General features: G+C 32.9%; 1 protein-coding gene across 2 annotated transcripts; it reads right to left on the reverse strand.

Annotated features, from left to right (window-relative positions):
- Positions 1 to 234: 234 nt before the first annotated feature.
- Positions 235 to 7,444, reverse strand: LOC112686386. Of its 2 annotated transcripts, none has more exons than XM_025558621.1 (3): positions 6,203 to 7,444; positions 3,355 to 3,507; positions 235 to 2,963 (listed from the first exon to the last, which is right to left on the reverse strand). In XM_025558621.1, the coding sequence occupies exons 1-3, from the start codon at positions 6,654 to 6,656 to the stop codon at positions 922 to 924; spliced, it is 2,649 nt and encodes an 882-aa protein (XP_025414406.1). In that variant the 5' UTR covers positions 6,657 to 7,444; the 3' UTR covers positions 235 to 921. The 2 variants fall into 2 exon arrangements, with proteins under 2 accessions (XP_025414406.1, XP_025414405.1); XM_025558620.1 differs by having other exon boundaries at positions 236 to 2,963; positions 3,355 to 3,510; positions 6,203 to 7,443.
- Positions 7,445 to 12,459: the final 5,015 nt, after the last annotated feature.

The following is a 12,459-nucleotide window of genomic DNA, read 5'->3' on the forward strand; positions in this document are numbered from 1 at the left end:
CCTAACACACTTTTGTCTCCGATATGATTATTATAATTGTGTTTTATAGTGAACTATACCTAGTCGTATAGTAATTACAATTTCACAACCCTTAATTTTCGTCGCAGTCTGTTATTGAATTACTTTATAAATTATATTTTTATACATTTTTATAATGTGAAACTTAATAAACTATTACAGAAAAAAAAAATTTTGAAATATATATATTGTATTAATTAACATTTTAAAAGACCAATAACTTGATTGTGTGTATATATAATATTTATTAATTTATATGTATGAATAAATTTCATTACTTTTACACAATCAAATCGTAGGCACGAAAATTACCTTTTGTTTTAGTTTAATATAACGTATATTATTATTTGTAATATTTCTTCGCGCTGTAACCCGTGAAGCGGTGGTCTTGAAAAAATGTGTTGATTATTATTTGATTCAATAAAAATAAAATATTTTTGACTTTCATTGGAACCATTATTGATATACTTAATTCGATAAATGCTGTCTTTAAGCGTACGTATGTCGTATATATATATATATATATAATTTTTTTTTCTTTTTGACTTAATCATATATAGATAATGTTTATATTTCTTGAATTTTGCCAAAAAAATGTGTTATTTTTATGTAATCGTCTGCAAATCTGGAAGACTTGTAGTATATTTATATTTGTGTGTGTATATATATATATGTATATAAATTTATTTATAATAATCTCTATATAATATAACGTTTATGAAACATTCGAAATACATGTTTGTTTGGCCTATAGTAGAACGATAAAAACTCAATTGGATTTCGGTTATTATTCTACACGTAGGAGACCAACAATAACTAGAAAATACGAATACGAATATTAGAAACGTCATAAATATATGTGTATAGAGATGTAGACATTTTTTCCCATATACGAATACAACATCAGACGTTCATCCCGTAAAAGAGCACTGGATTTTTGGGTGTTTGCGATACGGGTGGAGGTAAATTATTGTGATCGGCAAACTCTTGTTGCTGCTGATGCAGCTGTTGCTGAACGTGTCTATTGCTGCCGGCCACTCCTCTGGTAGGCGACGTCAGTTTGAACTGCGCCGAGGAGTTTTCGTCGGTCGGCTGGAAAGCTTGCGGTGGTAATTGCGGCTGCGGTAACTGCTGCTGCTGCATGCTGGGTGGCGGGGGCGGCGGCAGCTGGTAGTATCGAGTGGTGGATATGGCTGCCGTCTGGGTGCCGCGGGCAATGACGAACTGCTGGCCGTGGTGAATCCTGGCGTGGCCATGTTGCACGATGTACTCGTTGGGTGGGTGCCGAATCTGGACATGTGGCGAACCGTGGCCGCCGACGTTTGAGGCGGTCGTAGCGGCCGTGGTCAACAGGTGAACCTGCACGGGTCCGACCGCTTGGTACGGCACTCGGATGGTTTGCTGTTGTTGACCGTGCGTCACCCTGATGATGGACCGTTGGGAGGCGGCTGGGTAAGGGGGTGGCGCACGTGATTCGCCTTGAACACGGGCCCGGACCGCGGCCGCCGATGCCGATACCGGATACCTCGGCACGAAGTCGGGCTGCACCTCGATGGGCGGTGGTTGCCTGGTCGGGTCACCGTAGTACGAGCGCGGCCGCTGCGGTGGCTGTGGGTTGTTCTTGATCATGATCTGCGCCGAGAACCCAGATCGGATGCCGTGCACTTCCGGCCGTCGATTGAACCCATAATCATCATTCTCGTCGTCGTCGTCGTCCTCGGCCGCGGGCGGCTTGTACTGCTTGCGGATCTTCTCCAGGCGACCCGAGTCCTGTTGCACGAACGCTGCAAGTTCTTCCTGCCTGTGCGAACTGGGCACTTGAGTTCCGGCTACCACGTCCGGTTGCGGGCACTGCGACGGTTGCGCTAGCCCGGTCGTCGGCATGCTGCCGCCGCCGCCACCGCTACCGCTTGACGCGCCATGCACGTTGCCCGTGACGCACGCCGTGGCTAACGTGGACAAAAACGGTTTGCCACCAGCCATCGAACGCACAGCTGCCCGGCTACCGGTGGCCGAGTGACCGTCACACAGGTCCAGGGCGTCGGGCTTGCCGGTCGGGTCCCCGAAACCGGTCACCGATTGTTGCGGACCGGTCGGTGGCAGCAGCGGTTGATCGTGCCGTCCGCTGCCACCGCCACCGCTGCCAACTCCACCGAACAATTCGGTAAGCTTCTTATACGTAGGAGTGGTGGTCGTAGTGGACGGAGCCATCGACTCGCACTGCACCAGCACCGTGTAAGCGGCAGCTTGTTCCTTAGCTACCACCTTGCTGTTGGCCGAGTCATCCGCATCATCGTCGCTATCGCACGTCAGCCTCCGTATCTTTTCGATTAACGAAATCTCTTTGGTGTCGTTGACGTTCTTCTTTTTCGACGTGTTCCGCCTCAAAGTGCTTCGCTCGATGGTTCGCCGTATCAGGCTGTTCGATGTGTCGTCATCGTCATCGTCGCTGTGTGGCTCGCTTTTAAAACCTCCACCGCTCAAGACGCCATTCATTGACCGACTATCGAACGCTCGGAGCGACTCTTCCGTGATGAGATATTTGTTCAGCAGCCTAGCATCGTCAGTCTCCTTGATCCGGGTCGGCGGACACACGAATTTTGTGGCCGGAAACAGCTGTCGTACCGCTGAATTCGGGTTCCGGTTGTTGTACAGCACCGTGTTGTTACCACACTTGATCATCACGTATCCTTCGTCAGGATTAGTGGTGGCAGGAGCGTCTCCCGTGCCCGCTTTCGAATCGTCGGTCTTAGGGCCGTCGACACTAGACGCGTCGACAGGTCTGGTTTCTTGTACGATCTGTCTTTCGGTAACCGTGGTCATAGTTATTGTTTCTACGATACAACGGGGTTGTTGAGCTGTACTTGAATTCGTATCACAGACTGAATTTGGTTTTGACACTTGAACAGCAGTCGGATTTTTTAACGGCTCCTGTTGTTCGTCTTCTACACATAACAAATAAGTCGATTTTAGTACATATTATTATAGCTATATCGTATGAACTTATTAAATGTAAAAAAGTATAAAAAACTAAAAATTGTTGAAACTCTTTCAAAACGTGTAACAACTTATCGAGATGATAAAGATTAAAATGCATTTATATTTATTGTGTATAGTTCTCGCGAAATAGAAACGTATTTTCTTCTACATGATTATAGACAATTGTTATCATCGCACTTATAGTTCAAGTAGGCGGGATGAATTTACTGTCTGAGTTTAGAGTGTGCGCGTACTTTAAAAATAAGTTGCAGAGCTATTCAAGTTAACAACAATATAATACCTAAAATGTATTATTTATAAGTATAATGCATTATATATTACACTTAATATACTTACTACTTAATCGTGGTGGAGATGAAAGTTCGGAACGAGTTTTTTGATTTTTATCATCGAAATAAGCCGCAGAATTGGTAATGGGATTGTATGGCACATGCGTATCGTTGCAATGATCCATCACATCTGAATTATATCTCGTGGTTAAATCATCATCTGCTATAAATAATAATACTAACTAAATATTTGGTACGATATAGATATGTAATATTTGAAACGAGAAATAATTTATTTTTATTCATTTTAAAGCAAGGAAATAATCAAAAAATATTATTTTAAATATCTATTCATTACATAAAATATTAAAGATTTGTGATCATGAATAATATTCACGTAAATTATTCGATATTTTATACATAAACAGTTAAGAGTTATATTTCAATTTGTGTATAAAGTACATTTTAATGATAATATTAATACAACATGAATAATTTGTGTTCAAGGTTACATAGATATTAATTATAGTTATGCAATAACTGATGCTATTTTTGTAGATATTTTTAAAACTATCATAAATATTCTATTTGTTCACTTTTTTCATATGATTGTAGACTGCATAGATTTATATAGTGTGTTTATTCGGTTTTTTTATCGAATGATTTTATTTAATTATCGCTATGATTAATTCGTTTAATAACGGGGTCATTTAAATTTGATGTTACAGTAGTTTCACGAAGAGATAATTAAATTAGAGATAAAGTCTAATATCAAATCTTTGTGAAATATAAATAAACTATTTTCATTTCTTGTTTTTTTTTTTTTTGTGGATATGAATAATTTATATCCACAATTAAATTAATATAGAACAAATAATTTTTACCCGCAATACTCGTTATCAAACATTTTCAAAAATTCAATATTTACCCCAAATTAATAGTTATTATTTTAAAATTTTAATTTTTAAAAAATAATGGTAAATTTCTATGTATTTTACTAATGTACTACATACATAAATTATAAAAATATAACTAAGTTTTAGCTTTTTTATCATGCCTATATGTATAATATACATATACTATATTTAATATTGAGTAAAACCTAATGGAAGAAAAACATTTAAAACGTGGAAATCTGACATGTTAAGAACACTTGTTCGAGTTTTCAGCTAAAAAAATTATGAAACAAAAAGTCTCTAGAGAACTATAAAACAAAACTGTCGATCAAAAAGATCAAAGAGAAACAAATCTGTTATGACAGCTTGGATTTGAATGTGAAGCGTAGAATAAAGAAACCAAAACAAGGCTTGATATATTTTAACAAAACATGAAATATGTATATAATTAATTATTTACTTTAGATGTTCCAACGGATTTTATTCTATACTTAATATATTTTACAATCACAACAGACTAAACAATTTTAGAAAGAAAAATTATTTTCTATTGTGTACAGAATTGTTTTGCTTTGATGAGTCAGAGATTAAGTCTGCATCAGCGTCATGATCAAAAAATAAAATAAAAACTATATTAAATGCATATTAGGATTGTTTTTAATAAGGTCATAAATATATGATGTTATTATATTAAATATTAATAATCATATTTTAACAACTTGTAGAGTATAAATATTGAAAATCGAGATTATATGATTGTATTGTACATCTTATCCAAAACCTTAATGCGTGCACTACAAGTCAATACCTAATTAAAAAAAATAAATACGTTTTTCCTGTATGTATATACAAAGTATAATTTATAACACTATAGCGGGAAGCTTCGTTTCAAAACAGACTATTGAAAAATTGCTCACTGAAATAGATTAATAGAGCACAGAGTATACATAAATAATAGAACATACGATTTCGATCTAAATGAATGTCGGATAATGGTCCTAAGGACTCAAACATAATGTTCGGATGTAGTATTTTATTGAATATTATTATAATAATAATAAATAATATTACATGTATGGCTGGAAAATAGATTTATTGTTATTATTTGATAGCGTACAAATATGTATAAGATAATACCTATCGGATTTATGAATGTATTTTGCTAATATTTCCAGGAATTTGTTCCACTACAAAAAATGATTGAAGTCTTGAAAATTTGTGTTCAATGAAATATTAACACTCATATAGTACAGCTAAGAATCTATCATTGTTGTTGATATTTTACAATATTATGTAAAAAACAACATTTTACTGCCAATAAGAAAATTGACACAGAAAATAAAACTAAAATTATTTTATTTTTTATTAATAGAAGGTATTCTTAAATCATGATTTAAATCCAGCAAAAACGAAGTATTTCATCCATATCAACATTATGGAAAATTATATGTAAATATTTGATCATAAATTATATCCATTTCTCGAAATATTAGATTTATGTAGCTTTATTACGTTATATTTAACAAACAAATTACTCACATTTCAACTATTATTAATAACGCATCACTCACCATCAGTTGTCATTTCTTACATAATCTACATTGAGATATTTAACATTATTTTCGACCAAGAACCGTTGAAGTGAAACTTTGTGTATCACTATCAATCCACGTGGAAAAAACGAATATTAATATTTTTGTATTAGGCCAAATCTATTGAACAAAAAAACTAATTTTGATGGTTAAGTGAAATTAGAAATAATAATTGTTAATTCTCATTTCGGTTCGCAGCTCAATTATAACGGTGGCTCGTAGTTATATTTTATACATTCTGGATGTAGTCCACTATTCACAAGAAAAATGTAGGCAACACTTGTATCATGAAAATATCGACGAATAAAATATTACTGAGAATCTATAATTTTTTTAATTAATATTCTAGCCTTCGAGGTATCATTATTGTACCATTAGTGGCAATACCAAGTATGTACCTATATTTAAAATTAGCGTCCAGCATTACCATATTTCAGATGGTCCAACGATGGTGGCACGTGCCTGGGACAGCCATCCTTGTAGCCATCCGGCGGACTGAGCGTGGCGGGTTGTTCTTCGTATGGATCTAGTGGCGGCAGCCCGCGGCCACGACCGTCGTCATTGTCCAGCCATGGCTGAAAACATGACTCGTCACCACAACTGCAAGGCTGTTGCGACCAAAAGTCAAAGTCTTCCTCGTCGAAATCGCAGTCGTCATCACGGATAACGATCACGTAGTCCGACTCGAAGAACACATTCAAGCTCTCGTTGAACTGCACGTGCCGTTTGTTCTTACTTGATTTTGTTGCTTTGGAGCTGCTGCCGGTCGCCGTGCGTTTCAGCGCCGACTTTTTGGGTCTCGGTTCGCCAGCACCGTTGCATAGCTGCTGCTGTTCATCAGCAGCAGACGGCTGTTCATCTTTCTTCTTCTTCTGTTTCATGTCCTCGGTGGCGGCGGAAGAGGAGGCCACAGCCGCAGTCACACGATCGTCATTGGCATGATGAAATCGGTAGTAGTACTAATAGAGAGCAGTATCCGTCTCGGTCGTTGTCGTCGTCTTCGTCTTCGTCGTTCTTAGCCCCGCTACCGCCCGGCCAGCAACCGAAAGAATCGTCTGCGACGGTCCACTGCGAGGAGGCGGTAACGACCGCGGTCACGGCGGCGAAAACGACATCGGATTTTCGGCACATGCAACGCGTGACCACCGAACCTACTCGAAATTTCAGCAGCTCCTGCACCTATATTGATATCTGCGGAAAATCAAAATAACGGCACGGAGTGAAAACTACGTGCCTGCCCGTCTTAAAAATATAACAACTTTGAACACCTGACGGGGTGTGCGATCGTGTTTTTGATGGTAGTGGCGATCGTCGCGCACAGGGTCGCAACGAACGTGAATGAGCGACGCTGGTGACGGTGGTGGTAGCGGCGGCGGCGGTAGCGGCAGCGGCAGCGGCGACGGCGGCAAATCAAGTGGCGTGCAGGTCGATAATGCCGAGCACTCTCGTTACGGACGCCGCGACGCCACCGCCGCCGCCACCCCATCCATTGCTACCCTTACGCCGAGCAGCCGCGCGCGTGCGTATGTGTACACCGTCGAGCACGGGGCAGCCGCACCCTTCTACCCGTGCCATGGCGTGCGGGGGCGTACGCACATAACGAACGGCCTCATGTGTACGCGCTCGATCGTTTGCTTGAACATGTCATACATAGCTGCCTCTTGGCGTCCGAGATGGCCGATCGCTGTGATATCACTGCCATAATATTATTTCCTATTTACACTGTTACAGCTTACCTTTTCCATCCGTCCGTCTGTACATGGCATGGCATCCGCATCATCGCTCAGCGAACTCACCATCTACGTCGGCACGCATCGGTCTCTCTTTTCTCTCTTACAGCTGCATACAGCTGCAGCAGTGTAAATATGAGCGCGCGCGTCTGTTTACTTTTAGCTAACCTGTACTATTATTGTGAGTATATCCAACTTGTATTAAATACGTCGTATATAATTGATTTTCAAACATTTCGAGGAAAATGAAATATATATTTCACTGAATTGCTTTTAAGTCTGATCCATAGTAATCTTTATGTAACTGTATTCATAATATCTAAATATATTTGGTTAGGTCTCATCACGTTTGTATTTTATAGAATCGATTTACCAATTTACCGATGTTATAGAACATTTTCAGGAAATTCGATATTGTTGTTCAACTATATTTATATATTTATCAAATTACTCTAATTTTCTTACAAAGATTGAATAGTTTGGGGTACTGGTGGACAATGATTGAGTTGAAAATGAAAGGAAATTTGTAATTCAGTAGCCATAATGAAAGTATTTTAATATATAAATAATTAAACAAATATTTTGTATTTATAAATAAATAAATTAAATAAATGCTTAGTCTGGAATATTATTATATTTTTAAAGTACGATCGGTTCTGATTTAAAAATTTATTGTCAGATACATAAAAAATCAATATAATCGCAAACTTGAAAAAAAACAATTTTAATAAAAACATATCATATGTTCTAATTAATTTTATTAATAAATAGTTAAAAATAAAAAATCTCATAAAAAAAAGACAACTTCTCTAATCCAATTCTTATATACACTCTTGGATATTACCTATAGATTCACGTAATACTGATATTCAGTGGAAATATATCTCGAAAACGGTACATTTGGCATGGATTGTTGTTAATTTTTAAGATGGTCAGGATAAGGTTGAACTAGTGACTACCAATATTTACAAAAACTAACAATTAAAGACCATTATTATTGCAATATGTTGCTAAGAAATTTATAATTTGTTCACTTAAAAAATTGTCTTAAATGAATTTATACATTGGTAACAAATTTGGCTTTTTTTTTGTACATTCGGAAATACATAAACGTGTGCATAATAAACATAAAATAATCATATTTGTATTTATAAAACAATTTTTTTTTAATAGACTACCATAATTTAAGTAATGTGTAGCAATGATAAACACTTATTGTAGAATAAACGAATAAACGAATAAACGAATTTATAATAAAAAACCAGAATTTAATTGATTAAATAATAAATAATATAAACAAGAATTAATACTTCAAAATTATTTTAAATCACCGATTTAGGATTTATTTATAGTTAAAGAATTAGTACGTATCACTATTAAAATGATAATTTTTTGAACGTTTCTGATTTCATGGTACATTAAATACATGTTTATGCGTATACAACATAAAAAATATACACATATATACATAGACAAAATACACATTCATTTTATGGCAAATCCAACCAAAATTGGGAAGTGCCATATCAAATCTTCAATGACGATTGGGCAAATATAAAAATTTAAACATTAATTTGATGTTGAACTTCATCTATATTAATATAATTACACAAAATAACTTTTTTTATTAAATAAAACGCATTTTTTGATTTTTAAATATTAAAAAAAGAGTATACTGATTGTGAATCTTCAAAAACAAATAATACTCAAGTTTTATACTTATAACTTAACCTAACATTGTATCCACGCCTGATATAGAAATAAACTAATAAATGCTTACTCTAGAGTATTATTATATTTGTAAAATTAAAAATTCATCGATAGGTATAGGTACACAAAGTCAATAAAATTGTGACGGAGTATGAAAAAATATAAAAAGGAAGAAATACATTAAAAAAAAAATTTGGTAGTTTTATATAGAGATAATTTATTATAATAAGAAAGATTATTTAAAATTAATTCTTATTAGGTATAAATATATTATGAAATATCAGATATGTAATATATGTATTATTACATATATATGTGAAATATAAATATTTTTATTATTATTATTTATTATTATCTAAAAGTATTGATAAATGGATGTTATTTTTCTTTATTAATAGAAAATTATTTTAATAATATTTTATATGTACAAGACAATTTTAAAAATAATGTTTAAATCAATATAATTTAGATAATCGTAAATAATAATAACCAAAGTATTTATATTTCATAACATATCTCTATGTTTAATAAGAATTTATTTTAAATAATCTCTCCTATTAAAATAAATTATCTCTATGTAAAATCACCAATATTTCTCAATGTATTGTTCTTTCTTTTATTTTCTTATATTCAGTCGCGATTTTCTTGACTTTGTATGTACCTGGGAACCATTCATGTTTTATAAATATAATAATATTCCAGGCTAAGCATTTATTTATTTATTTCTAAATATAAACTGTTTAGTAATTTATATATTGTTTTTTTTTTTTTTTTTTTAATTACATTCAAGAACTAAATATTTGATATACTATATTATTATATATTCTCCGATGAATTAAACACATATGTTCGTAAGATGACCTTCATTTTCAATCAAGTTCGTATAAAATAAAATGTATTGAAATAAATTTTTAAATAGAAAAGGGTTTTCATCTATATGCAAGTATATGATTTCAGTGACCTATACAAAAGACCTAAAAATAACTCATTTATAAATTTAAGATTATCCAACAAACATACTTTTATATTCGCAATTTTCATTAACATTAAAATATAATTATATCCATAAAAAAAGTCAGACATAAAATAAAATTATATCACACGAAAAGTACTAATGGAAAGCATACATACGAGTAAAATAAGACTAATAGGTAGACCACGTACGAGATGAAAAGAAGCTGTCGAGAAGGATATTAAAGTGTGAGAAAGAAATATGTTAGTTGATCTGAAATTTAATAGGGATAGATGGAGAAAATCGCTTGAGGCAGTTCAGATCCTATAGGGACCGTTAAGCTAAGAGAAGAAGACACAATTAATTTTCATAGCTAGATAATAAAAATACATAAATGTTTTGAACTTTAGCAAATACTATCAAATGTACCTATATGACCTTATGAATAACAGAGTCAAGTTTCTTTTTTTGAACTAGGTGAAAATATTTTGTAGTTGTGTAGATCATAAATATAGTATCTATATAAAATTTAAAACTGTAATAATTTATGAGTATATTACTATTAAGTATTATAATGATGATCACTAAATATCTTAATGTACGATTCCGTATTCTAGTTGTGAAACATATAATAAAGTAAACAAAGTAATAACCTATCCCAACTATATTTTACAATGGTATATGATGTAATTTTTGCCGTCTTAGCTAGGTACCAATATCGTTCTAGGGCTATAACATTAGACGCCATTTTTATGACACCACCTAAGTTCATAATACTTTAGACGCCCTAGGGCACTTGTCCCATTTTTCTCTCCCTCCCCTTAAAACGGCTAGAGATTTAACAGTCGATATTTTATTATTATCTTACCATTCTTCTCAATACAAATTAATTTGCAATATTCCAAGAAAATTCAGTCTAAGTCTTTCTAAACATTTATTTCTGTTTGAAATGTTAATAACAAACATCACCCAAAAACTAAAATGATTATGGGAAACCGAAATCGAATATTTACATTTCGTCCCATTAATTCTCAAACATAAGGTATTTGAAGAAGAGTAGAATATAATTCAAGCTTTCAGTAGGTCACTATAGATTAGACAAGTTAAAATAATAATATTTGTGTACATTTTGAATCAATGATAAATTAAACAAGATTATGAGCAAAGCTAATATCTAAAAAAGATTGATCGATAAAGTTCAATAGCGATTTTTAAATAATAGTTAAAACCAAACATATGTAAGTTGTCTTACATTTTTTGGTCCAAAAAATCATTTGTATATTGTATTTTCGAAAAACAAATATTGATATCAATCAATCAATATTTGTGAAGTCGACGTAATCAATGTAATATGTTAGCAATTAATATTATTTTATCTACGATATAGATAATGTACCTTATCATTTATTAATATTATAATATAATATTTAAATTTATTTAAGTTGTTTTTCTTAATAATACTTGTAATTGCTACGAATCTATGATAAGAATATTGGTCATTTTAGGTAATTAAAAATAATATGATAAATTAATTTTATATATTATTTTGTTAGAGTATAAACTAATAATTGATTTATAGTTTACTAAAATTGCATAATTTACACGATTAAATATGATATTAGGGACGGTTTAAATGTAATATTTATCTAATTACTGAAGTTCAAACTCCAAAATAACGTTACTAAATAGGACTATTACATCCGTCTAGCATTTAATATGCATGATGATTCAATAAACTGGTTACTAGTTTTCTTTGTTGATTTATTACATTTTATTGAATAACAAACTATTTTTATAATTTGAATTAGTGTAGCTCATTTTATAGATAAAATAATTTTGTTATTCAGGAAAAAATCTCAGATGAGATTTTTTTAAATATTTTAAATATTTAAAATATTTATATTAACAAAACAATTTAACTAATAAAGCAACAAATAGCTGAAATAAAATTTTAAATACGATCAAAAATAATTTGTAAATCATGTTTAATATGTGAAATTTTTTTAATTAAATAAAACACAATAAATAATAAAAAGCTTTAACTGAATATGAAAATTCAATGTGATCAAAAAAAATTATTACAGTGTTGAATTTCATCTACAAAAAAAAAAATAGTTAGGTACATATACCTACCTCGTATTCATAAAGTATAGATAAAACAAAATAATTAACCTTTGTGATACCAATCCACATTTATTATTATCATAATAATTATCACAATATACCAGAATCAAATAACTATTTTTTATTCTAATCGAAAACACTCATATCAGCTTCTCATAAAACAATACA

The sequence above is a fragment of the Sipha flava genome, unplaced genomic scaffold, assembly GCF_003268045.1.
Source record: "Sipha flava isolate LNK unplaced genomic scaffold, YSA_version1 307_pilon_pilon, whole genome shotgun sequence".
NCBI lineage: Eukaryota > Metazoa > Arthropoda > Insecta > Hemiptera > Aphididae > Sipha > Sipha flava.

Excerpts from the sequence above, each read along its gene's own strand:
- LOC112686386 (XM_025558620.1), bottom strand. The coding sequence starts at position 6,656 with ATGAAACAGAAGAAGAAGAAAGATGAACAGCCGTCTGCTGCTGATGAA. Across the intron at positions 3,511-6,202 it reads GTTGGACCATCTGAAATATG|CAGATGATGATTTAACCACG; the intron begins GTAATGCTGGAC and ends TATTATTTATAG. Across the intron at positions 2,964-3,354 it reads ATCTCCACCACGATTAAGTA|AAGACGAACAACAGGAGCCG; the intron begins GTAAGTATATTA and ends TGTTATGTGTAG.